The 27,631-nt window shown below is 43.8% G+C and overlaps 1 protein-coding gene across 1 annotated transcript in view; it reads right to left on the bottom strand.

Moving 5' to 3' along the window:
* atg7 (ATG7 autophagy related 7 homolog (S. cerevisiae)) overlaps window positions 1-27,631 on the bottom strand; it is a 171,412-nt gene that overhangs the window by 92,605 nt on the left and 51,176 nt on the right. The window contains exons 12-15 of the mRNA XM_038812655.1: window positions 16,238-16,432; window positions 9,309-9,509; window positions 4,418-4,533; window positions 3,258-3,333 (exon numbers count right to left, since the gene is read on the bottom strand). Coding sequence (XP_038668583.1) covers window positions 3,258-3,333; window positions 4,418-4,533; window positions 9,309-9,509; window positions 16,238-16,432 — 588 coding nt within the window. The remainder of the gene's footprint in view (window positions 1-3,257; window positions 3,334-4,417; window positions 4,534-9,308; window positions 9,510-16,237; window positions 16,433-27,631) is intronic.

Genomic DNA, 27,631 nt, shown 5'->3' with positions numbered 1-27,631 from the left:
GATGTCACATCATAAAAAACACTTTCATAAAACTGTACTCCTGGATATATCTCTGCCCCCCCCCCCCACCCCAATCCCCATCAGTTGTCAGAACCTCAACCTGTTCTTTAATCTCTTTTAACTATATTTGTCTGTTAAACATCGTAGGGTAGATATTATTTGACTGGCAAGCCAGGAACACAGGTCAAATTGTACGGATTGCGCCCCATGTCTTTGTGAAGTCCCCCAGGCTGCAAAATGCAGATTAAAAAATGTAAATGGTATCGCCTCAGTAAAATGCTGCTGCATGACCTCCATGGCTTTGACGTCTCTCCCAAACTAAGGCTCTCAAAAGTGGGATGGAAAAAACATTGCAAAATTTCTGGCATCCGGGGAGGAATAACAGAGAAATCAGCACTAAAAATTAGTATTCATAATTTCCTTTGAACAATTGAAAAACTGGGGACGTCGAAACACAAACAAGTTACCGGGCAGTATAAAATGCACAATTATATTCCTGTTTATTATAGGCCTGTCAATTCAACATGGGGGTGTTACCAGGATCTATCAGCTGGGTATAGAATGACTGAGCATTTGGAAAGTCAGCAAAGACATGATGGACCAAATGGCCACCTTCTGGGCTGTAATCATTCTGTGAAGTCCAACCTGATCAAAGAGAATGTGGGATTTGTGAAAGGACAGCATGTCTTACCATTCTAGTTTTATGGGGATGTCAGTATTAAGATCGACACAGGAACATCTTATGGATGTTGTGTAAATGGACTTTAAGAAAGCATTTGATGAGATTCCGCACAAGAGATTAACGAAGAGAGCGCGAGGAATTGGAGGCAACTTTGTGACATGGGCTGATTATTAGTTGGGAGCAGGGGGACGGAGAATAGGAATAAGCAGGTTGTGTTCTGAATGGCAGCAACAGTGCTCCTGGCGATTGGACCGGGGCTTCAGTGTTTTACTAAGGACTTGGATGAATTAATGAAGATTAATAGATCAAAGTTAGCAGATGACGCCAAGTTAGCAGTCACAAGTGAGTTGTGTATGAAGGGACAAAGAATGGTCAAAGCTATGGCAGACGGCCTTCATACGTGAAAAGTGCCAGGTTCTTCACTTTGGATCCAAGAAAGACAAATCAAAAACATTTCTTTACACGGTGAGGCGTCAAGGACTGAACAGGAGGAAACAAATTTGGATATCCAGGTACGTAAGTCACAAAAAGGTAGTGCACAGGCATATTTTTTTTAAAAATGAAAAAAGGGTAATGGAATCTCCTTTAACTCAAGGAGGCTCGAATACAGATAAAGGCTGTGCTCGACTTTACGGTGTTCAAGTTACGACGAACAGCAATTACAATGTTTATACGGGGGCTGGTTTAGCTCACTCAGCTAAATCGCTGGCTTTTAAAGCAGACCAAGCAGGCCAGCAGCACAGTTCGATTCCCGTACCAGCCTCCCCGGACAGGCGCCGAAATGTGGCGACTAGGGGCTTTTCACAGTAACTTCATTGAAGCCTACTCGTGACAATAAAGCAATTTTCATTTCATTTTCATTTCATTAACTGACATTTTGACTTTACGACACCATGCCAACATGTTCATACGTGCGCATTGATGTTCCGTGCCTGGACACGCGAACTGTCATTATTAGGTTGGAAATGAGCGTTTTATTCTGTTAAGTCTTTTTGGCACAGTTGTAATTTTTGTGCATTAATACACTTTGTTGTATTTAACATGCGCTCAGACTCGCAGAGGTTCAAGGTTAAACAGGCACTGACAGTGATTGAATGGCTTCATTATATCCCCCACACTAACCTGCAATGAGGTGTGCAGGCACCAATAATCACCTCAGCGACCTGACAGGGAAAGAATTGAGCACATTTAACACCGCCGGGCACCCATAAGTGGCTTCCGGCCTTGGACCAACCCCCCATTTATACTATTGTTCCCGTGAGAAAATCGGTTCCGACTGACGTGGATTTTAGGAACCAACTGTGGCGCAAGTCCGAGGACTTCCTGTAGGAGGAAGTGATGTTTCTGTTGCAAAGAACCTTCGTTGGACTCATTCCGGAGTACTTTGTTCAGCTTTGGACACAGAGCCTCAGTGCACATTAGTCAGGGCTTGAAGAGTTAAATTATGAGAAGAGGTTAGATTAATTATTTCCACTGGTGGCAGATCTAGAACAGGAGGGTGTAATCTTAAATTAGAGGTAGGATATCCAGAAAGAAAATCAGGGAGCACTTTTCCCCGCACAAAGGCTGGTGGAAATCTGTAACTGGTTCTCTCAAAAGAATTCTGTTGTTGAGCCAACTGAAGTTAACGAGGCTAAAGTCGATAGGCCAGAAAGGGTATTGAGGGATATGGGTAAAAAAAATGGATAAATGGAACTCGGGTGCCGATCAGCCATGACATAACTGAACAATGGAACATGCTCACGGGAGTTAATTGCCAACTCCTGAGCCTGTTAACTAAATACAGATCACTTCATACGGTTGCACTTGCTAACATGGTGCACGAGCAGTTGAAATCTTTACACATGATGTCATTGGTAGTGGCGGGGTGGGCAGCAGCCAGGAAAGAAATAAAGGAAAATAAACTGCAAGGAACTGGTGAGGAAATGAGGATTTACCTTTCAGTTCCAGACGCAGTTCAGTGCTCTGACCCGTTGACCCAGGCTTCTCCACAAATGTTGCGGGATCTGGTCATTCTGTCCCAACACTTTCCATTTATAGGTCATGCCTTCTGTATTTTGCCCTTTCTCTTGTTTCACTGCTGGACAATTACATCAGGCAATTGGGAGTGCGGAGCAGACTAAGGAACAATCTGCAGCATAAGGTGTGTAATGTTGTGGAACGTTTAACAGGCTGGAATAGCATTAATCTACATTAAAACTAGTCTCTGTGGGAACCCATTTAGATTTTGATTTCTTATCTGTGTGACTGCAGTTGTCCACTCATTTCATTGATCATGCCTCATGAATTTACAATGGTGTTTTATTCGTTAAGAATAGCCACTAACACAAGCCAAGTTTGGAAGGACAAAATCCGTCAATGGTTTTCTGCACGTGTGGACAAGTGTGCAGATGGGTATCGATGGCTATCTTGGATTGGCAATGGTTCAGCAATTGGGCTTAAAATGCACACTATGCCTGAGCCATTTAAAAAAAAAATAGATGAAGTTTCCACAAAAGCCCATTGTTGCAAAAGATGGCATAAGACGCCTGCCCCGACATACTGTGTCAAAACGGTAGACTGCAAGATTACTCACCTGATGGGGGACAAGTCCAAGACATGTCGGAGGCTCATTCAGCCGGTCATCACTGCTGCTGGCTACTGCATACCCACTGCAAAGTTAATAAATGGTACTGATAAGACTATTACCTAAAAGCTTTCTCATTTAGGAAAAAAAAGTAGGTAACAAGTATGAAAATTGTGGATTTAATCTATCTGCAAATTGTACGGAAAACTAGTGGAAATTATTAACATAGGAACTATGGGGCCAAACCCAAATTTTGTTGAATACATGTAACAATAAGGATCGGGAATGTGTCCTCAATGCTAGGAAGTAGCCAGACCTCGATGTGCAGGTACTTAAATGTGACAGCAACAGTGAGTATGGGCATGAATTAAAAAGGAACAAATTTCTTGGTTTACTATCTTGAGACTATAATTGCAGAAGAAAGGAAGTAATGTTGAAACAGTAAATGTTCTTTGTTGTGTCACAGTTGGAGTATTGTGTAGTTTTGAGACCCCTATTGCTAAAAGGATATGAAAGCAATGGCAAAGCTACAGCATATATCCTTCAGGAAATTACCAGGAATGTGGGATTACAGCGGTGAACAGAGACTTGAATAGCTGGGCTGTTTTCACTGGAGTGGAGTTGAGGGGTGACCCGACATTGACCTCCAAGATTATGAAGGGTTAGAACAAGGTAAATTGTGACAGATTGCTTCCATTGGCCGGTGAAAAGGCAATGAAAAAAGCACATTAGTATAATGATCAGAAGAATGGAAGGAGAGATGTAAAAATAATGGTTCTTTGTCACAAGTCGCAGCTGAAGCCATCTCGGTGTAGTTTGAAATGAGAAATAAAGGGAATAGAGAATGGATAAGAATGAAGTTAGGTGCTGCAGGTGTAGAAGCTTTGAAAAGAGTCACCCAGTCTCGAAACGGTAACATCTTTGGATATCCCTCAACCAACACAAGGAACTGTCACCAGATGTGATCACATATTTTAACTGAATCATCTGCAGCTCAGTTCAACATTTAACGTTTAGAGAAACAGATAACATCAGGTTTAATAAGTATATTAGACTTGGCTGAATACTCTGAAATCACACATTTCACAGTCTACAGGTCTAGCTCGTCAATTACAAAGACACTTTGTTAAAAATGGAATATTTCAGCTTCCACCAAAACAGCAGCTTACCCCTCAGCATGTTGCAGTATAGAAACCATCAATTCGACAGCGAGCGCTCCAGCTATCATGGCCAAACCAGGACGACTCACAGTGCACTGCTGGTCCAGAGTGCGGTCTCTGGTTGACTGATAGAAAACACAGTAAATCAGTGCTATCTGACAAAGCTCAGGATGTCACCCTTGCAGGAGCACCAAGGTTTTATTTTTACACTCAGCTTGAAGGAAAATAAGATCCCCTTCCTTCCAGTCCCATGCATCATTCTCTAGAGGGTAGGAAATTCACCAGTTACTTTACCACTGACCCTGGGGAAGTGTCAAAGAATGACTGAGTATCGCCACTAATCATTTTTCTTTGTTGGGACCTCCTGGGCCTTCCGTCAGTGACCTGTCCGCAGTCAGAAACGGTACGTTTGGCCACAGGCACAAACCCACATCTTATTTTCTGACTGTACATGCACCAGATTCCTAATATGTGGTACCATTAATCCCTACTTATTTAAAAAACAAAACAAATTCTTCCCGGACCAGATCAAAGGGTCCAGAATAACTTCTGGAGAGCAGAAATCTATCTACTGACTTCCTGTTCCCTACTTGATGCCTTTGAGTGCATTAGGCAAATAAAGGTAGTTTTAAGGGATTTACATTTGTATTGGTAAACATTAGGAATAAGGTATTGTTTTAAGTGGGTTTAATTTAATATTTCTGCACCTGGAATGGTACAGTAGTTAGATTCATGCTGGATAAAGGTGTGGGAGTTGGTTAAGTTCCAACTGTGTTTCCATTGTGCTTAAGAGGGACTATGGTGTGAAGAATATATAAAAGGCGTAAGCATGTGGGTGTTGCTCAGCAACTGGGGCTTTGTCATGGAGAGACATAGCTGAATTTGTGGGCAGTTGGAGACAGGACACTGGGGAGAGAATAGTTCCCAACTCTGCCAGGAGAAGCTGGACGGGACAAGGGAGTTCCAAAGATGCAAGCTTCCTAAGGAGCAAGGTACAATCCAGATAACTAGGGAATTGGGACACAAAGAATGTTTAAGGCAACTGAAGTTAAGAGAATAGAGGCTAAAGTATTGTTCAGATTAATTCAAGGAAGAGTAAATAGTGTTCTGAGTCAGAGAGACAATTGCAGTAACTAGATTTAGCTAGATTTAGGGACAGCAGATTTCAGAGATGGATGAAACATTTTTATATCATTTTAATACAGTCTTGGAATGAAGAGTTAAAGCAATTGTGAGCAGTTTGCACAGCAGTCAAGACAAAATTCACATTTAAAAGTGGAGTGGAAGCTTTGTTTAAAAGTATCATTTGTAAAACCTGTTCTGGATTTCAGAATGCAAACCGTTAAGTGATAGCATAATTATGAGAGAAGATTTTAAAGTGTGTTTTTGGGGGTGGCATTTAGAAAGGCACACAAGACAATCATCTGGGGGGATTGCGAGGGAAAATCCACAGACATTAACTTGGGTTCAGAGCGGAGAGTATATTTGCCCACAGTCACCTTGTGTGCTTAAAAGGGACTTTCTGTGAGTGGGACCATTGTAGATTAAGATGTACTTAATCTGATAATCCTAAAACCTGTGTGTAACTGTTAAAATAAGGGGGAGGTGGGGGGGGGGGGGGTAGAGTGGAGGGGTATTATATAATAATCCAACTTTCCACATTTAATAATTTTTTTTGTTGTTAAAACTAATCTGTTCCTCCATTCTTTAAAAAAAAAGTAAACTTCCCTGTCTATTTAGCCAAGGTTCCAATCTGGCATCTTCCCTCCAGTTATAATATCAGCTGGGAACATAGCAAGTGCTAAGTATCGTGTGACTCTGCTGGTTAAAATAGTGGGCTGAGTGCAAGGCAGAACATGATTAAACTGCTCTTTTTACTGCACATTGCCTGCCTATATCATTTGGGTTCACTCATATATGGATATAACGACCCTGACCTTGACGAGGTGGGTTACGCAAGGGGGGTGGAGAGAGAAAGCAGGGAGCAGAGTGAAGTGCTTTGGACAGGACACCAAGGAGTTTCAGTTTCCTCGTGTGTTGCGGAGTTTTGATCCCACACAAAGTAAGCCAGGATTAACACCTCAAAGTCGGCCCAAGTGACAGGCTTGCTTTCCTCTCAGGCAGTGACCACACAGGAGGCCACAGCTCCAGGTAATGGATCTGCAACTGCTTTGAGCCTGGTGGGGAATGGTCCGATCCTCAAGCCAAGGGAGTCTTTGTATTGGTGGTGGGTTAGGGCTGGGAATTGGCTGGTGTAGTGGCAGCGCAGCGGGAAGGGTTCGATCCAAGGCAACAAAATAATGTTCAGGTAGTGCTAGAATTCACCACAGTGCTTTGGAATGGAATGTTGGCCTTTTGTGTCGAGGGAACTAGACTATCAAGGGCAGAAGTTATCCTGCAACTGTACAATGCCCAAACCGCTGGTTACACCATGCCTGGAGTACTATGAGCAGCTCTGGGTACCACACCGTAGGAAGATATCTCGGCCTTAGTTGGAGTGCAGTGTAGGCTGATCAGAATGATACCGGACTTCAACAAGTCGATTACCAGGGGAGGTTACAAACTGGTGTTGCATTCCTGGAATTTAGAACGCTAAGGGGAAAATTGATTCGAGTTTTCAAGTTATGAAGGGAACAGGCAGGGTAGATGGGAAGAAACATTTTGCTGATTGGGAAGTCGAGGACTAGGGATCATTGTCTAAAAATTGGAGCTAGTTCACCCAGGAATGAAATTAGGAAACATTTCCACACACATGGTCACCACATTTTAGAAAGGAAGTGTTTGCAGTGGAGAGGGTGCGGAGGAGATTTACCAGGACCCTGACTGGGCTGGACGGTCTGAGCTATGAGGAAAGATTGGATAAGCTGGGGCAGCTTTCCTTGGAGCAGCGATGGTTGAGAGGGGACCTGATAGAAGTGTACCAGGATCCTGAGGGGCATAAATAGTGTGGATAGGAAGGCACTTCTCCCATTAGTAGAGGACTCAATAACCAGGGGACCAGATTTAAGGTAAGAGTTAGAAGGCTAAAAGGGGTCTTGGGAGAAACATTTTCAACCAGAGGGTGGTGGGAGTCTGGAACTCACTGCGTGAAAGAGTGGTCGAGTCAGAAACATTTGCAACATTTAAGAAGTATTTAGATATTCACTTGCTCTGCCGTAACCTCCAAGACTATGGGCCAAGTGCTGTAAAATGGAATTAGCATAGTCAGATCTTTGTTGACCGGTGTAGACATGATGGGCTGAATGGCCTCTTTCTGTGCTGTAAATGTCTATGAATCATGAAGGGTTGCAAAAGTCTGAAACTTTAGCTCACTGGGCTAAATCGCTGGCTTTTAAAGCAGACCAAGCAAGCCAGCAGCTCGGTTCGATTCCCGTACCAGCCTCCCCGGACAGGCACCGGAATGTGGCGACTAGGGGCTTTTCACAGTAACTTCATTGAAGCCTACTTGTGATAATAAGCGATTTTCATTTTCAATTGAATCGAGATCGGTTAGCACTTTTGAAACTGAGATTTTCGTTAATCAAAGGTATTGGGGCAGCAAGGTGGCACAGTGGTTAGCACTGCTGCCTCACAGCGCCACAGACCCAGGTTCAAATCTGGCCTTGGGTAACTATGTGGAGTTTTCACTGTCTCCCCAAGTCTGTGTGGGTTTTTTCCCCCACAGTCCAAAGATATTCAGGTTAGGTGGATTGGCCATGCTAAATTGCCCCTTGGTGTCCAAGGATGTGTAAGTTAGGTGGGGTGATGGGGATAGGGTAGGGGAGTGGGCCTAGATAGGGTGCTCTTTCAGAGGATTGGTGCAGACGCAATGGGCCGAATGGCCTCCTTCCACACTGTAGTAATTATTTGGTTCTATTGAGGGATATCGGGCAAAGGTGGGCAGGTGGAGTTAGCTCACAGGCCAGCCATGATCTAGCTGAACAGGACAGGCCGACGGGCCTACTCCATTCCTACATTCCCGTGAAGTAAAACAATTCTTGCAAATATTTTAAAGAAAATCAAGAATCCCATTAAATATTAGAATAACTTCATTGAAATAAATCAAAGTTTACTTTGGAGTGTTTTTACATCTTGAAAATACCAATTAACGTAGCCATCACTATATGCTTTCCCTGAAAGTGATCCTTTTGCACATTATTGAAGTCTCTGGGCTTTATATTTTTGTGAATTCTATTTAACATCTGTAAATCAGCCAGAGCTCATCTTCCGAGGTATCAAACAGTCTCTAACCTTTTAAACCATGGGTCCATTGCTCGTTGCAAATCTTTGAACTCTACCTTGTAATGCATCAGTTCTAAAGTCATCAACAGAATTGAACATAAAACTTTTTCTATCCAGGTGTACTTATTCCCGATATAATTTAGAGCTCCTGACAAAACAGTAATCTAGAAGTGAAATAAAGTCAGTAACAATTCAATTTTTGTTATAATGGATTATCAAGCTGCTCAAGGAAATGTAGAACAAGGCTTCATACCCCCTGTTCATCAGTTACCTCAATCATTCGGCAACATTGCATATAGCGTATGTGTTTTTGCAATACACAAACTCTCTCTTCAGTACAAATGAGAATCCGCATCATAATGAGCTCGTTCCAATTTTGAAGAGAGAGATACACCTTCAATGACTTGCTCTCAAAGAGCAAGGTCTTGTACAGTTACATACACATATTTAAAGACTGTAGTGTTCTTTATTCGCTGAAAATGTTGTGCATCATTTTAGTTTTGAAAGTTTTGCCTATTCAATCAATATGGTGCCACAAAAAGGTCTAATAGACGACGAACAACTAAGATATCTAAAGATGCAAGTGGCTCAAAGCAGAACAAATCCAGTTTCAATTTTCTACTCACTCTTCCTTCTTTTGCCCAACTACGGTGGAGATAACTTTTCACACACAACTTACATCTCCTGGTGCGACAACATCATTGCAGAAGTAGCAGCCCAGTTTGTGGCCTGGAATGTTTGAGAAGAGTGAAGATCCTGCCAAGGTGGAATTGGTGGCGGCAGCAACAGCAGCCGGTTCTCCAGACTCCTGTTTGGGCTTTTTCAGACCATGCCTCATCACGACAAAGGTATCAAAACCCAAAGCGGCATTAATAACCAACTGCAAGCAAAGGAAACCGCAATTTACAGACATGATTAATGCTTTTTCTCCCCACCCCCACCACCATTTTCAATCCCCTTTTTTGCCACTCCTTTGTCCAGAGTGGATTTGTACCAAAATAAGAACAGGCACATGTAATGTTTGAATGCTTTATGAAATATATTTTGATTTTAGCACACGGAAGAAGTGATTTGACCCTTTACTCCTGGTATCCTCTCTGCTCATCGATCACCCAAACCTCTGCAGCAACGGTGCTATGCAATAACAATTTTATTTAAAGCATGAAGAAATGCATAGAACTAAGAAATAGACTGTTTGGGCCAAAGTTTTTTTTAAATGTTTTTATTAGGGTTTTTCTTTTTAGAGGAAACAAGGATGAAAATGAACATACACAGAAACTACACGCATCGATTAAAATTCACATTTTTTTTTACAAGTGCCCAGCTTTGACTTGGCCTCCTAATCACCCTCCCCCTCTCTCCCAGGCCCCCTCCCCTTCTTGCTATCTGGTGTGTCTGTTTATTGGTTGCTTCATCAAACCTGGGCCTATTGGGGTAGCGTAGTGCTACGTATGTTGCTTTGTATTAGGTGCTGGCGTGTGAGGTATGGTTGGGTTCAGTGTCTCTTTGTTCCCTCCCTCCGACACGCCCCCCCCCCCCCCCACTCTTTCCGTTTGTGCCCGTGGTTCTTCTGTGGATGCCCCCTCCCCTTGGCTTATTGGCTGCTGGCTACAAACGGGTCTTGGAACAGGGTGGCGAATGCGTTTGTGGAAGCCCTTTTCCGACATGGTGAATTTGATTTTCTCTATTTGGAAAAGTTTTGCTAGGTCGGACAGCCAGTCTCCAGCTTTGGGTGGTGCTGCCGGTCGCCAGCCGAGCAGGATTCTTTGGCAAGCGATTAGGGAGGCTAAGGAAAAGGCATTGGTCCTCCTCCCCATAAAGAGTTCTGGCTGTTCCTATACCCCGAAGACTGCAACGTTCGGGCATTGCTCCACCCTCATTTCCACAACCTTGGACATCACCTCGAAGCAGGCTGTCCAGAACCCGACAAGTCTGGGGCGTGGCCAGAACACGTGGGTGTGGTTGGCTGGGCCTCCCTGGCACCTGTTCACATTTATCCTCCACCTCCAGGAAGAACCTGCTCATTTGGGTTCTGGTTAAATGGACTTTGTGCCCCACTTTCAGCTGCATTAAGCCTTGCGCATGTGCAGGTGGAATTGACCCTGTGCAGTGCTTCGCTCCAGAGTCCATACCCTATTTCAAACCCCAGGTCTTCATCCCATTTTTCTCTCGTCTCCTGCCTTTCCCAGTTGTCGCCCAAACAGGTCCCCACAGTCCCCCCCCCCCCTCCCCCCCAAGTTGTCCGTGTCCAGTCAGTCCTCTAATAGCGATTGTTGGGAATATCTTTGTTTCCCTACGTAGGACATTTTTAACTTGCATGTATCTTATTTTTAATAAATTTAGCGTACCCAATTATTTTTTTCCATTTAAGGGCCAATTTAGCATGGCCAATCCACCTACCCTGCACATCTTTGGGTTGTGGGGGTGCAACCCATGCAGACACGGGAAGAACATGCAAACTCCACACAGGCAGTGACATTGAGTAGTGAAATGGGTCTGAAGGACCCGCATTCTGTTGGGTCTTTGACCTTTTTGGGTATCAGCGAGATTGAGGCTGGAGCTTGCGTAGGCAGGAGTGTACCCCTCGAATGCAGGTCCGTGAACATCTCCCACAGGTGCGGGCCCAGTGTTGTCGCAAATGTTTTGTAGAAGTCTGCCAGGAATCAATCAGGTCCAGCGCCTTCCCCACCTCCATGACGTCTCCCAGTTCTAATGGTGCTTCCAGCCTTGATTTCCTATCCTCCCCCACAACTGGCATGCCCAATCCATCGAGGAACTACTTCATCACCAAGTCCCTTTCAGGGTGGGGGGGGCCTTAGAAGTGTACAGCCCCCAGTAGAAGGCCTCAAATGCGTCATTTACCTTTTGACGGCTCAGCTACTAGTTAGACTCTGCTGTCCCTAATCTGTGCTATCGTGGCTGCCTGCTTTCTAAGCTGGTGAGCCAGCAGGCAGCTGGCTTTGTCTCTGTACTCGTACCCCGTGCCTGGCGGCGTTGGTGCACTGCTTTTCTCATGGAGAGCAGTCAAAGTCCATTTCTAGCTTTTTTCTCTGCCAGGAGCTCTATGGTCAGGGCCTCGGTGTATCTGCAGACTACCACTCTTCCCGATCCCTTCGTGCTTTGTAGGCACTAATTTCACCCCTGATCACAGCCTTCAACGTCTCCCAGAACATGAAGGGCAAGACATCCCACTCCAGCTGTTAGTAATATACCTGTCTATGGCCTCTGATATTTTCTTGCAGAAAGCCTCATCAGTCAGGAGGGCTGTGTCCAACCTCCATATGGGGGGGAGCGAACCTCCATGGGTCCACTGCCCCCATCTGCTCCATGAATGTGCTGGGTTCCTTTGCCATGTTAGAGGTCCTCCCTGTTTCCCCCCAACCTCCAATAAATTCCATGTCACCCCAGTTGAGAACAGACATGTTCCCCAGGATCACTGGTGCCCCATTCAGGACACAGCTGATCATTACATACCGTCCCCCAGGGTCTGTAACCGTTCTCGCCTCAGTAAATATTGTCCTCTTATTTAACAGTATGGCTAACCCCTTAGCTCTCATCCTGGAGCAGGAATGGTACATCTGTCCCACCCATCCCTTCCTTACCCGCAGTCGGTCCTCTCTCAGATACGTCTCTTGGAGAAAGACTATGTCGGCTTTCATACTTTTCAGGTGGGCGAACACTCTGGATCTTTTCACTGGGCCGAGTCCCCTGACGTTCCAGGTGATTTTTTTTTCTGTTCCCCCCCCCCTCTCCCTCTTGCAGGATCAACCATACTTACATTGTGGATGCATCCCTGCACTCCGGGGTTTCCCTTTGTCGAGGAGCTACCCAACATGGCCGCCAACTATGTGTACGCCATGTGGGTGAGCCACTGTACTCCGGGGTTTCCCTTTGTTCAGGGACCCTCCAAAGTGGCTGCTTGCGATACCATTGTGTGACCTGTTGCAGCCAGCCTAGATTTTTTACCAATCTTGTCTATGCTTCGCCTATGATTCTTCCCCCCCCAACTGTCCATTCCCGGTTTACCCCCCAGCTGTCCCCCATTGGTGTTCTGCACACCCCAACCACTCCCACCGCCAGGCGCTCTCTCTCCTCTGCAAAAGGTGCACTCTAGCCGCGCGCCCCCCCGCTTGTACCTCCTGGCTCTGGCTTTCCCGTTAGTGTGGTGGCCCCCGTCCTGGGGTCAGTTGTGTGTGTTTGGGCCAAAGTTGACAAACATGAGCAAAATCCTGATCTAATTTGTTCACAGAATCACACAGTGCCGAAGAGACTCTTTGGCTCATCGAATCTGCACCGACATGTGAAAAACACCTGACCTATCTACCTAATCCCATTTACCAGCATTTGATCCATTGCCTTGAATGCTATGACATCCCAAGTGCTCATCTAGGTACTTTTAAAGAATGGGAGGCAACCCGTCTCTACTGCCCTTCCATGCAGTGCATTCCATATTCTCTGGAGAAAAATGTTTTTCCTCACATCCCCCTAAACTTCCTGCCCGTCACCTTGATCTTGCTTCCTCTCATGACTGACCTTTCAACTAAGGGGAACAGCTGCTCCCTATCCACCCTGTCCATGCCCTCATAAATCTTGTACATCTCAATCAGGCCCCTCCCCCCCCCACCCCCTTCCCCCCCCCCCCCCCCCAACACCCCCTCCCCCCACCGATCCTACAACTCACATCGTCATCTCTGTTGTTTATATAAATGAATAATACGGGCCCCTGTGGTACGCCACTGGACACTGGTTTCCAGTCACTAAAGCAGGCGTCTATCATCACCCTCTGTCTTCTATATCTTAGCCAATTTTGAATCCAGTTTATCAAATCACCCTGTAACCATGTGCATTGCCTTCTTTACAAGTCTCTCATGTGGGACCTTGTCAAAGGCTTTGTTGAAATCCATGTAAACCATATCAACTGCACTACCCTCATCTACATATCTGGTTACCTCCTCCAAAAAGTCAATCGTATTTGCTAGGCATGACCTCCCTCTGACAAAGCCATGCTGCCTATCCCTGATCAAACCTCATCTCTCCAAGTGGAGATAGATTCTCTCCTTCAGAATTTTCTCTGGTAGTTTCCCAACCACTGACCTGAAACTCACTCGTCTTTAGTTCCCTAGCTTATCTATTCAACCCTTCTTAAACAGTGGAACCACATGTTTTCCAGTCCTCTGGCCCCGTGGCCAGAGGGGAATTAAAAATTTGGGTCAGAGCCCCTGCAATCTTCTCCCTCGCTTCCCACAGCACCCTGAACACAATTTACCTGGACCTGGATATTTGTCCACTTTAAAGCCTGCCAACACCTCCAATACCTTGTAACTCCCTATGTAAATTTGCTCAAGAACCTCAGCCTCTCTAAGTGTCACTTGATAGTACTATTAAATGAACCCTTCAACACTTTACTGATGATTGAGAATAGAAAGTTTGAGAATAGAAACTGGTTATTGGTCCAGTTGGATGTTTCCTGCTGTGTGTGTACAGGACATACCTGGGCTAACTTTCACATTTATGGGTAGATGCCAATGTTCTAGCTGTACTGAATCAGCTTAGCTAGGAGTGCTGCAAGCTCTGGAGCAGGTTCTCAGTACTCAGCCGGAATATTGTCCGTGCCCATAGCCTTTGCAGTATCCAGTGACTTCAGCTGTTCCTTAATATCACGTGGGGTGAATCGAACTGGCTCAAGATTGGCATCTGTGATGGTGGGGGAGATGTATCATCCACTCGGCACTCTAGCTGAAGATTGAAGCGAACGCTTCAGCCTTTTCTTTTTGCACTGATATGCTGAGCTACCCCATCATTGAGGATCCGGATATTTGTGGAACCTCCTCCCCCTCGAGTTATTTAATTGTCCATCACCATTCACGACTGGATGGGGCAGTACTTCGGAGCGTCGATCTGATCCGTTGATTGTGGTATCGCTTAGCTCGGTCTATCATTTGCTGCGTATGCAGTTCTGCAATCAAGTAGCCCTATGTTGCAGCTTTAGCAGGTTGACATCTTATTTTCCGGTATGCCTGACTGCTCCTGGCATGTCGTCCTGAACATTTCGTTGAACCAGGTTTGATCCGCTGGCTTGGTAGGGGATATGCCAGACCATGAGTTTACAGATTGCAGTTGAGTACAATTCTTCTGCTGTTGCTCATGGCGCACTGACATTCATGATTGCCCAGTTTGGAGTTGCTAGATCTGTTCTAAATCTATCTCATTTAGCACAGTGACAGTGTCACACAACACGATGGAGGACATCCGTAATGTGAAGACAGGACTTCTACTGATACTGCCACGGACGAGATGCATCAGATGTCAAGATGGAGAATGTGAAGTTTAGGACATTGTCTGTAAAGTATGATTCTGTTAGTATAGCTATGTGGGTCTGTTGCTGGACTAGTTTGTGAAATAATTCTCTCCAATTTTGGCACAGGCCTTCAGGTGTTAGTAAGGACTTTGCAGGGTTTACAGGGCTGAGTGTGCGGTTGTTTCTGGATCGGAGGTCAATGCCGGATAGACTGTCCAGTTCCATTCCTTTGATACTTTTTAGCGGTTTGAGTGACTTACTAAGCCAGTTCAGAGGGCACTTAACAGTCAACCATAATCTCGTGGGTCTGAAGTCACAAGTAGGCCAGACCAGGTAAGGATGGCAGATTTCCTTTCCTAAAAGGACATTAGTGATCTGGACGACTTTGTTTTACTAGTCCAGCAACAATACCGCAATGCCACTGCCTTCCCCTCACCATCAACTCCCTTCAGGCCACCACTGTTCATAAATCAATCTGAACAGAACACTTTGGAGACAACAGGAGAGAGGCTGGTTACCCGGTAACGGGTGCCTCACATTTCAGCTTCTCAAAATCCTATTCACCACCTGCAAGGTCCACGTCAGGAATGAAAGGGAATGCTCACCATTTGTCTGGAGGGATGCAGCAACAACAGTCATGGTTTGACATCCAGGTCAGGACAGCTCACTCGGTCGGTGTTTCTTGCCACTGGAGTCCTGATACAGTTGCAGCATTATGGCAACAAGAATGCACGATCTACAAAGTGCAGTGCAGCAACTCACCCAGGTTACTTCAACAGCAGCTTCCCTCCCATGGCTTCTACCACCAAGAAACACAAGTGCAACAATGTCATGGGAACACTATCATAGCTCAAAGTTCTTTTCCAAGTTGCGCACTGTACATATTAGTGACTCCTGCTCAAAAATGCGTGTCAAACCTTGCGAAGAGAGAATAAAAAGCTTGGCTCCGACACCATTCCCACAATGGACCGGCCTGACAATGGTAACTAATTTGAGTCAAGCATTAAGTCTTGCGCGAGGTGGTGAAAAACTGCGGGACCATGCCCCCGTGTCAGTCAGCAACTTCAGCATAAATGGAACAGGAGAAAGACAGGTTTTAAGTGGGTGGTATTTTTGGGACAGCTGTGTATATATTTTTAATTTTTAAGTTTGCAAATGAAAGCAGAAAACTGGCCAGTTAAAATAGCAATCTGCCCAATGCCAAAAGACTTATCTCCAATCTTTCATTACTGCTTCTTTCTCTGTCACCGAGTCACTGCTCAGAGACAAGGAACTGAGTCGCAAGCAATATTGTACCCAGGAAGTGTTACCTTTCGCTGACTGGCTGCAATGACTGTGGGAAGCCAGCGGCTCTCACGAGTATCCATCAGCAGGAAGATTACATCATGTGCGCAAATGAGCTTCTCCAGTTGTTCAACGTCTTTCTGAGCCTGTTGCATTGTCACTGCGGAAAAATCCACCGGATGACCGGGCATGGGTATGCTGAGGTTAAATCCTTCCACCTTCTGTAATGGGGAAAAGTTAGTCGTAAGTCATCTTTGCAAAGAAGGTGCAGCTTTGTATTATTTTGAATTATGATACCAGTAAATTGCCCTTGGTATCACTTTCGGAAGGCGACGAATGTAAGCTTTTGACATGTAAGATGGCAACGAGGTTGGGAAAGAGACTTCAGAGACTAACTCCACAAATCTACATTTTTCCCAGAATCTACAACCATCATCAGCTGACACGGGGAAATTGAATAGAAAATTTGATTCTTGGTACAACAATGTGTGACGATAAATACTGATAACAGGACGGAAGGTTTCTGAACCTTAGGTCTGTGTTCATGAAAGATTTTTAATAATAAGAACCATCCTGCATTTATATAGCAACATTCACATCCTCCAGATATCCTAACTTACCTATCTGATATCAATTAAGAAGTTTGAAGCGTTTTGCAGGCAAACACGGCGGCCAGTCACTACACATCTAGGTCTCACAACCAGTAATTAAATAAGTGGCTAGTTAATCTATTTTTGTAAATGTTGATTGAAGGATAATTTTAGACTATTGAGAGAAATTCTTCAATGGCATCATGTGATCTTATACGGGCCCTTTAACTCATGAGATATAGTGCTGGTCACACCCTTCAACATCCTAAAGCAAGTGGCCATTATTAATTAGTAAGCCCAGGTGCCAAGTACCTGAGGTGCCAGCTTGGTCCACTGGTAGCACTCTTTGCACCCGAGTCAGAAAGGAGGGGTTAAAGATCCACTGCGAGGTTGATGGTTTGGTGTAATACTGAGATAAGTGCCGTCTTTCAGATGGGTCAGTAAACCTTGAATGTTCACAACTACCTGTTCTGGTACATGTAAAACATTCCGTGGTACTGCAGCATTTGAAGAAAATGAAGGTGGTTCTTCTTGTTCTGACTAACATTGATATCGCAGTCAACACCTCAAAAATAGTAAGAAGTCTTATAACACCAGGTTAAAGTCCAACAGGTTTGTTTCAAATCACTAGCTTTCGGAGCACTGCTCCTTCCTCAGCTGAATGAAGAGGTATGTTCCAGAAACATATATATATATATATAGACAAAGTCAAAGATGTAAGACAATGTTTTGAATGCGAGCATTTGCAGGTAATTAAGTAATTACCTGCAAATGCTCGCATTCAAATCATTGTCTTGCATATTTGACTTTATCTATATATATGTTTCTGGAACATACTTCTTCATTCACCTGAGGATTTGATTTATTTATTATTGTCACATGTATTAGTATACCATGAAAAGTATTATTTCTTGCATGCTGTACAAACAATGCATACCATCCATAGGGAAGGAGAGACTGCAGAATATAATGTTACAGTCATAGCTAGGGTGTAGAGAAAAGATCAACTTAATCTTAAGCAAGGAGCAGTGCTCCGAAAGCTAGTGTTTGAAACAAACCTGTTGGAACTTTAACCTGGTGTTGCAAGACTTCTTACTGCGCTCACCCCAGTCCAACGCCAGTATCTCCACATCATGACCTCAAAAATAGTTCAACTCATCGTTTACCTCACTGCCGTCATGTTTGCCAGAGAACAATAGTGATGACACCTCAATTCTTCAGCTGTGCAGCACTATGGGACATCCTGAAGATGTGAACTGTGCTATATAAATGCAAGCCTGCACTCCAGCAAGCCTTTTGTTTGATTGTCATCAGTAAGCAGGAACCAGGGTCAACTCCCTTCCTCGATCCCCACCCTATTGCAATCCAGCTTGCTGACAGCAGTTTTGTCTATTGGTTGACAAATTCTCTCAGATCCAAATAAACTCAGCTCTTTAAAACACAGCATCAGTTTTATGAAAAACTACTTACGATCAGCTCATCACTTCATTAATTACTTGACAGCTTTCTTTGTATAGTAATATTTACAAGGAGCCTGCAACGGATCAGATTAATATCCCGGAGAATTTTGAGCTATTGCACCAGCAGTACGACTATACTTTTCCACTCAGTCACTACCTTATACAAACACAAAATAAAAAAAAGAAAGCATGCAGGGCTGGATTCTTCGGCCGTGCCGGACGGGATGGGGACCATGTAAAAGGTCCGTTGACCTGGGGTGGAAAATTCGGTTGGTGGGTGGGCATGGCCAGAGAACACCGCCCACAATCTCAAGTGCACAGGGCCGCGTATTACCGTGCAACAAAATGCAAAGTACAGTCCAAGATTTTTTCCAAAAGAAATTATGCAATACTCAATTTTTTCATTCCCTTCATCATAAGAGAAACACCATTTTGGTTACTTTCCAAATTGCTAATGCATTCTAGAGAAAGCGGAGATCTCAGCCAGTGCTGAGGATCACAGGTCCGTACGTAAAATTCCGGACAGATATGAAAGGCAGCAGAAGCTGCTCCTCACCAGGAACAGACACTAACGGGCACAAATGGTAACTGAACAAGCTGCTCCGTAAATAAATAATCCATCCATTTCACAATTCTCTTACATTTCCAGCCGCCTTTGAGCTATTAACTGAAGCGGTGGTTCGTTCATAAAGGAGAGGGGGATCATTTAGTTATTCGTTTTGCAATGCATCATCATAATCAGCAGAACATAGGCAGCATTCAGAGAGAACCAGAATTAATTACATTTCAGGTATGCTCCAGCACCAGTATCAAAATCTGCCAATTTACACTGCCAATCTATCAGAGTAAGGCTTGAGCACAGCATTCGAAGGGCTCAGTCTGACCTCCTTAATGCCAGGAGCAATAGATTTTTCAAATTGACCAAGTCGGAAATAGTAGTATTTTGGTATTCAGCTACCACTAATAATTCCAGTCTGTGAAATACATTTCCTTGCTGCTCATTAACAATTGTCGCCCAATACACACTACAGCTACACAACTACCAGAGCAAGTCATTATTCCTTTTCACTAGTTAGCTCCAGGCTGGAGATGATGAAATGAAATAAGGATTGCTTTTGCAATCTGAAAACATCCTGACCATTAGCAACAATCCAATTTCAGAATACAGGAACAACCAACTGTTTTGTTTTATCGGCAGTACATCCCTGCTCTTCTACTCCTCTCGACATGAATGCTAACAATGCATTTAGACAAACGTGAACAGTGCCAGGGAGGCCCGGCTAACCACACCCTCATGTTCTGGACGTGCTCCAGACTTAAGGGTTCTGGATGACCTTCTTTGAGGCAATGTCCAGGGTTGTGAGGGTGGAACCATGCCCAGCAATGATGGTCTTCGAGGTATCAGATCAGTCAGAACTCTTTGTGCGGAGGGATCAACGCCCTAGCCTCCCTGATAGCCCGCCGGAGAATCCTGCTTGGCTGGCGATGGGCAGCACCAACCCAGGCTGCAGATTGGCTTTCCGACCTGGTGGGATTTCTCGGGCTGTGTCATCCGGGGGGACACTTGCTTGTAAATTATGTGTTGGTTTATTCAAGTTCTTAAAAGTAACAGAAGAGGGGCACCATTTTAATGAAGAAAGTAGTGGAACAACATAAATTAGCAGCAAAAATGTACAACTGAAAAACTTCAAAGCATCACCTTTCTCATTATTAAAGCACAGAAAGGATAAGACATGCAAAAGTACAAGTTTCAAATCACAATAACTCGGATAATGATCGTGTAGGAAGGTGTCTGAGAACATTTCACAAGAGTATCCGAGTAAGGGGGAGCTGGCGTGGGGGAGGTGGTTTATTCAAGTTCTTAAAAGTAACACAAGAGGGGCACCATTTTAATGAAGAAAGTAGTGGAACAACATAAATTAACCATAAATTCTGGAGATATGCAACTCATGGCAAATCTTTTAATCCTTGAATTTGCTAGCCAATTTGCAGATTAATAACAACATGTGCCGTTAGCAGGCTGTTTTTATTTTTGCAGCAATACCCTGCTCGTGACATTTCTGCTGTTGAGAAGGCAGACAATAATAAACACGCGTTCAATTAGCTGGTCTTTTGTTTGCTTTAGAGTGCTTGGTGGAGGTTCCATAGCTCGGAGAAACAACCCCACATTCCCCAATTAGGCACTTTAACAGTCTTTTGGACTCAACATAGAATTCAACAACTTTAGACAGCATTTTCTCCTCCAACTTGACTCTTTTAAGAAAGAAATTGTTCCAATATAGCCCTCCCCTTCCGCACAGGGTCATCTGTCACTTGTTCTACTGAAAGTTTTGCTTTCACTGCGCACTCATTTTTCTTCTCCTATTAACACATTGTTACCTTACCTTTATGCCACTATCAGCACCTTCTTGAGTCCTTAACTCGACCATTAACACTTCCTTTCTCTTGTGCCTTAAACATCTTTGTTCAGTTGCTCCTAGCTCAAGCCGATCATGATTATCTATTTTGCTTCACCTGCTCCACCCACCCCCTTCTTTTACAGTATAAAATCCATCACATTTCTCCCGCTCTTCAGTTCTGAAAAAGAGCAGCACAAAGGGGCTGGTTTAGCACACTGGGCTAAATTGCTGGCTTTTAAAGCAGACCAAGGCAGGCCAGCAGCACGCTTCGATTCACATACCAGCCTCCCCGGACAGGCGCCGGATTGTGGCGACTAGGGGCTTTTCACAGTAACTTCATTGAAGCCTACTCATGACAATAAGCGATTTTAATTTTTCATTTCAATCAAAGAGCCCTCCCACCCGGCTTACTCACTCTTCTAACTTCTTCCATTGGGCAGCAGATACAAAAGTCTGAGAACACGCACAAACAGATTCAAAAACAGCTTCTTACCCGCTGTTACCAGACTCCTAAACAATCCTCTTATGGACTGATCTGATTAATACTACACCCCGATATGCTTCACCCGATGCCAGGGTTTATGTATTTACATTGTGTACCTTGTATTGCCCTACAATGTATTTTCTTTTTATTTTGTTTTCTTTCCTTTTTATGTACTAAATGATCTGTTTGAGCAGCTCGCAGAAAAATACTTTTCACTGTACCTCGGTACACGTGACAATAAACAAATCCAATCCAATCCAATCCAATCCAAGAGTTGTACAGACTCTGTTTCTCTCTCCACAGATGCTGGTAGACTGGAGTTCCACCAGTATTTTCTGATTTTATTACATGGATAACGGTAGGTGAGACCCATGAAGAGATTAACCCACGAGAATAGGAATTTAAATCGAGCGATTGAGGGAATTGTTTCCGAAATATTTAGGGAGACAATTTAAATTATTACCCAATGTAATGGGCCGCCAAGCATTAGCAATAAATGCAAGGTAGAGATTGCTGGAGATGTCAATATCAAGAGTGCATGATCATAATAAATAATTTATGGTTTTACATCAGCAGGAGCGTTTAATTGCCTTTGCTTCTTTCCCAGCCTATCATGTTTTCGTCCTCTGTAAGGTTCTCACACAATTTGCAATCTGGTGTAAATAACTCTCTATATGCATCCAATTCATTTTCACATTGGGTACTGGACTCAAGTGAGGGCAAGAAAAAGTCGAAAGAGAAAGTGGTGAGCAAGGTAGACGAGGGTAGAGCAGTTGATGTGGTGTATATGGATTTCAGTAAAGCGTTTGATAAGGTTCCCCACGGTCGGCTATTGCAGAAAATACGGAGGCTGGGGATTGAGGGTGATTTAGAGATGTGGATCAGAAATTGGCTAGTTGAAAGAAGACAGAGAGTGGTAGTTGATTGGAAATGTTCAGAATGGAGTTCAGCTACGAGTGGCGTACCACAAGGATCTGTTCTGGGGCCGTTGCTGTTTGTCATTTTTATAAATGACCTAGAGGAGGGCGCAGAAGGATGGGTGAGTAAATTTGCAGATGACACTAAAGTCGGTGGAGTTGTAGACAGTGCGGAAGGATGTTGCAGGTTACAGAGGGACATAGATAAGCTGCAGAGCTGGGCTGAGAGGTGGCAAATGGAGTTTAATGTGGAGAAGTGTGAGGTGATTCACTTTGGAAAGAATAACAGGAATGCGGAATATTTGGCTAATGGTAAAATTCTTGGTAGTGTGGATGAGCAGAGGGATCTCGGTGTCCATGTACATAGATCCCTGAAAGTTGCCACCCAGGTTGATAGGGTTGTGAAGAAGGCCTATGGTGTGTTGGCCTTTATTGGTAGAGGGATTGAGTTCCGGAGCCATGAGGTCATGTTGCAGTTGTACAAAACTCTAGTACGGCCGCATTTGGAGTATTGCGTACAGTTCTGGTCGCCTCATTATAGGAAGGACATGGAAGCTTTGGAACGGGTGCAGAGGAGATTTACCAGGATGTTGCCTGGTATGGAGGGAAAATCTTATGAGGAAAGGCTGATGGACTTGAGGTTGTTTTCGTTAGAGAGAAGAAGGTTAAGAGGTGACTTAATAGAGGCATACAAAATGATCAGAGGGTTAGATAGGGTGGACAGCGAGAGCCTTCTCCCGCGGATGGAGGTGGCTAGCACGAGGGGACATAGCCTTAAATTGAGGGGTAATAGATATAGGACAGACGTCAGAGGTGGGTTTTTTACGCAAAGAGTGGTGAGGCCGTGGAATGCCCTACCTGCAACAGTAGTGAACTCGCCAACATTGAGGGCATTTAAAAGTTTATTGGATAAGCATATGGATGATAATGGCATAGTGTAGGTTAGATGGCCTTTAGTTTTTTTTTCCATGTCGGTGCAACATCGAGGGCCGAAGGGCCTGTACTGCGCTGTATCGTTCTATGTTCTATGTTCTAAGGGACTGACAACTCAATGCATTTGAGGCCATAGGGGGCAAGGGATTGGCAGCATTTAAAGCACAGAGGTAGTGGTGATGTGTGGGGGTGGTCATATTGGGGGGGCTGGGAGGAGGCTCCACTCAAAAAGGGCTGGGTTTTTTGTACTTGCGTGAACTGACCACTGGACCCTACGATCACTTGAGGGGTCGGGGCTGCCTGCAGACCCAGAAGAGTCCCAATGGAGAGAGGAAAAATGTTAAATCTAGTAGCATCGGTGGGACAAGGTTGAACACTGGCTTCAGCTGAGGGGACCGATGGGTACTGGGCAGGGTGACTAGGGTCCATCAGGACCCAGGAGGGTGACTAGGGTCTGCCTATGTTGTGCCTTTGTGTCCTTCTCCTCTACCCCCAAGGCACCTCCACTTCTGGGCTATTCCACAAGCAGGAACATTGCTTTAACAAAGACAGTAGTTTGTACAGGCCCAGTATGTTTTTTTAAGCAGCGGAAATTTCCAAAATAAAAATCCAAGCTGTGCAAACTTTTGATTTTCCACTGGTGAAACGAGATTGTAAGATTCTGCCAGGCGTCAAATGGCAGTCTGCTAATTGTCACAGGTTGAAAAGGAACAGGCTGGAATCGGAGTTCAAGCATACTCTGTGTCTGGGAAACATCAGTAGGAGAGTCTAGGAAAATAGTGCAAACTCTGGAAATAGACGAGGACTTAATCTTCAGGCCCAAGAGAAAAGGCCAAGAGCATACAGGAGAAACCTGTTGCTAGTATTCAAAGCTTGCCACTAAAGTTGGTGCCCTGAGATTTATTTCTATGTTTACTGTGCAATATAAATTAAACTTTTATCGATATATTTCAGCATACAAATGGTCATTAAAAGTGCTGGGTATATTTATTACTGTGGCAATGGAATCTGCATGGAAATGTAAACCAGTTCATCTCCGTTGACTTTCAGCTATGAGTTCCTCAAAAACCTTTGAGTTTTCTTAAGAAATATTGTCAAGGAAATAAGAAAAGTAATACTATTTAATTATCAATCCAATTTTTATGTACATTAGCCACACCAACTAAAATAATAACAAAACAGAACATCCGCATTATTCCCATTCACGATCAGTTGGTGAAAATGGAGGAAAAGTTAAAATCAGAGCTCTCGGACAATCTGACACTACAGCATCTTATAGAATGTAAAAGCTAAATATTATTATATGGCCACAAGGAAAACCTACTGCTGTTACTTGGCTGGATTTATAGTTGTGAGACTGAAGTTAACAGGATTTGGCAGCACATTCAGCAAGGATCCGTTCGGATCAATGTTTTTCTATAGAAACTATTTTTAAAGTGTTTGAAAACAAAGCGGTACAGAATCCAAGCATGGATAAACTGGATTGCAGCAAATTAAATAATTAAATGCCCCCCACCATTGTTTTGAAAATCAATTGCTGTTTACCGAAGTCAATCATTTTTCATTATATGCATAAATAATTATGAAATGCTGCCACTAATAATTAATGCAGTCTGTCCAGCTGGCTTGCAGTTATTTCCAAGATTAAAATCTATTATATCTCACTGTATAAATCAGTTTTAGTTGTACAAATGTGAATTACTCTGCTCACTTTCAAATATCCCAAATGTTAAAAGTGGCACAATAAAAACACTACGCCCTAGTTATTGAATGATCAAATGTTAAAATGCCTCACAGCCCTGCTGAACTTAATTCACTTAAAATGATAAGATTTTATCTACTTCCTTCAAATCCCTTGCCTTTCGCGTCCCACACGACAATCAACCAAAACAATACAAGGAGATATTTTCCCAGGCCTCAGCATATACATACGAACTGGTTGTTCATCATACCGTGCCAAAAACGTGTTACCCAATTAGTTCTGAACTTATTGAGCAATACAGTAGCCTGCGAAAATCTGACTGATAATGCATCGCACAATTTTTGATGGGCTTCTTATTTCATCTGCACAACCACTAATTGCCTAAACACGATTACATCTCTCACAAGGGAGGAAGGTCTAACTTTACCCGTTTAGGTGTCATGCAAAAATAAACCTCCTTTTCCAAACCAGACATTTTAAATTCAGCCTAAATAATTGTTAAAGATGCGTTGGTGAAAATTGCTGTGATGGAGTGCACAGAAGTAGACTTGCAGGTGAGCAATACGAGCTTCATTTAACAGCTTGCCAATGAAAGGTTCAGTGTTGTCTTGTGTATTCCACTATGTTAACGAGACACAATTTAGTTACACAACATTCAAGGTCACACACAAGAAATAGGAGGAGTGGACCAGAAGGCCTGTCGAGCCTGTTCTGCCATTCAGTGCAATCATGGCTGATCTTTGGCTTCAGCTCAATTTACATTGTCGCTCCCATCTGCATACAATAATGTATCAATTAAAAACCAAATTCTACGTTCTTCAATTCTGTTACATTTGGCCCTGGATTCGCAGTATAGACTAATTTGAAATTGCATTGGGAGACTCACAATAATGCCCGTAGAACTGGTATAAAAGCGGTACGAAGGGGCGGAGAAATCACATTGATACAGCAACGTCACTCATCTGAAGTTGGGGGTCAAAGCAGATCATCAGGGATCAGTGGAGGTTTTACCCTAAATCTGGCTGATTTGTACTCAACCTGGAGGCCCTTGGTACTAAATTTGAGCGGGCACAATATAAACTCGCCCCAATCTCCATGTCAGCAACCCTCACAATTTGCATATTCACCAAAACACTTTGGGAGAAAATCTGTTTGTGCATTTATGGCGCCTGTAATTTGAGGACATTAATCCCCAAATAAACTCTCTGAATGTGTTCTAAAAGTAGCCACGTTGTCACCCCACTCCACAATGTAGATAATCTCAAACATGTCAAGCCTAGTGTGGAGCTTCACTACTTGTCTCAGAGGTTTAACAACATACTGTGACTTTGCTCACAGTAATTCAGGGGACATGGCACATATCAGGTGTGCTTGCTGCAACAGCATCAGTACTGGAGCAAAAACGAAAAACAGATGCAAGAAGCTGCAGCACCATCTCCAAGGAAAGTAAGAATAAGAGGCGCTATCATTACAGTATTACCTATTGACTTCAATGGAGTGGTGCCATCTCACAGTTACCCATTAATGCTAATGAACTGGGACTTTTACAGCATCACCCCTCAACTTAAAGGTGTCAGATTTGTGACAATTCCCAAAGCTCCAGCAGGTCTTTTATGCAAAAATGAATAATGGAAAAGCTCGTTAGTGCCCAGTGAATTTTCCACTCCGTTGATGAGGAAATAACATGATTATGGGGGTGGAGAAGAAAAGGAGTTAGGGAAAGTACAACTGGCACCAGGCATACGATTAAAAAAGTTGAACAAAACACAATAGAATAAATTCCTGGGTCAGGCAATACTTTTAAAACGTGGCTCTTACATGGTTGGTGCATCAATTGGGATTGTCATTTTCCTCCTTGGACCCACTTCTAAGCTATGCAGATGACATATGCTGTGTACTAGTAATGTAAAAGGGATTCTGGAAAGACTTGGACTTTTGACAACTTTACTCTATTAGACAGAAAAATAAGTGCTTTCATTTACGGAGGGGTTCGAAGTTAACTCTCCTTATCCCCGTGGCTCAGGTTTTCCATTCTAATTCACTCATTAGAATCTTCTATGGTACGAGAATAGTTAATGAAGCAAGAAAAATCCACAACCAAAAAGGCCACATCCAAAGGTTCCAGCTGGCAGTTTACACCGGCTGTGGCTGACTGCCAATGACGCCATTAACAAGGCTGTAATATAAATATAATCCACTGCCGATGGATTTAAAATATTAAATATCTCCAGCCACATGGAACACTTGTTCCCAAGACTTACTTTTTCCCCTTCCTCAGATCCTGTGCATCCCATTCTGAAGGGATGCAATTTGCACCTTAGGGCGATTGTGCCCTGCAGCCAATAATCGAGGTGCCCGAGAACGGGCCGAGATTTCTCTTTCCTTTAACCTCATTACCCTCCCTTTGAAGAAGTTGTTAACTCCTTCTCGGTTACCGTCACTAGAATTTCAGTGGAGCGCAGTGGGAATAATAATAACAACCTTTCACTGTAGTGCACGACTTGCCCATTTTCTCTATTAATTTGTGTGACGTGGGCGATGCGGAGAAGGCCAGGATTTATTGCCCCTCCCTCCACTGCCCTTGAAAAGGTGCTGTTAAACTGCCTTCTTTGCAACCGACAGGCAAAACAGGAAAAGGAGCAGGAGCAGCCCAAATAGTGAAGGATGATGTAAGGCCATTGGGGACAAAGGATCTTGGCTCAGAAAATCAGGAAGTAGAATTGGAATGGGTGGAGATTCAGAATAGGAGGAATCAGAAAATGCTGATGGGAGCAGTTTATGGGTCCACCTATCACAGTGATACAACTGGACAGAACACCAAACGAGAAATTATTGGAGCTTGTAACAAAGGCAATGTTCTAATTGTGGGTGGTTTTAAATCTAAAGTTATGCAGAATTTAGACTTTGTACCACTTGGCAAATACTAGAAAACAGG

The sequence above is a fragment of the Scyliorhinus canicula genome, chromosome 11 (assembly GCF_902713615.1).
Source record: "Scyliorhinus canicula chromosome 11, sScyCan1.1, whole genome shotgun sequence".
Taxonomy (NCBI): Eukaryota; Metazoa; Chordata; class Chondrichthyes; order Carcharhiniformes; family Scyliorhinidae; genus Scyliorhinus; species Scyliorhinus canicula.
The sequence above is the reverse complement of the archived record's forward strand: the minus strand, read 5'-3'. Positions and strand labels throughout refer to the sequence as shown.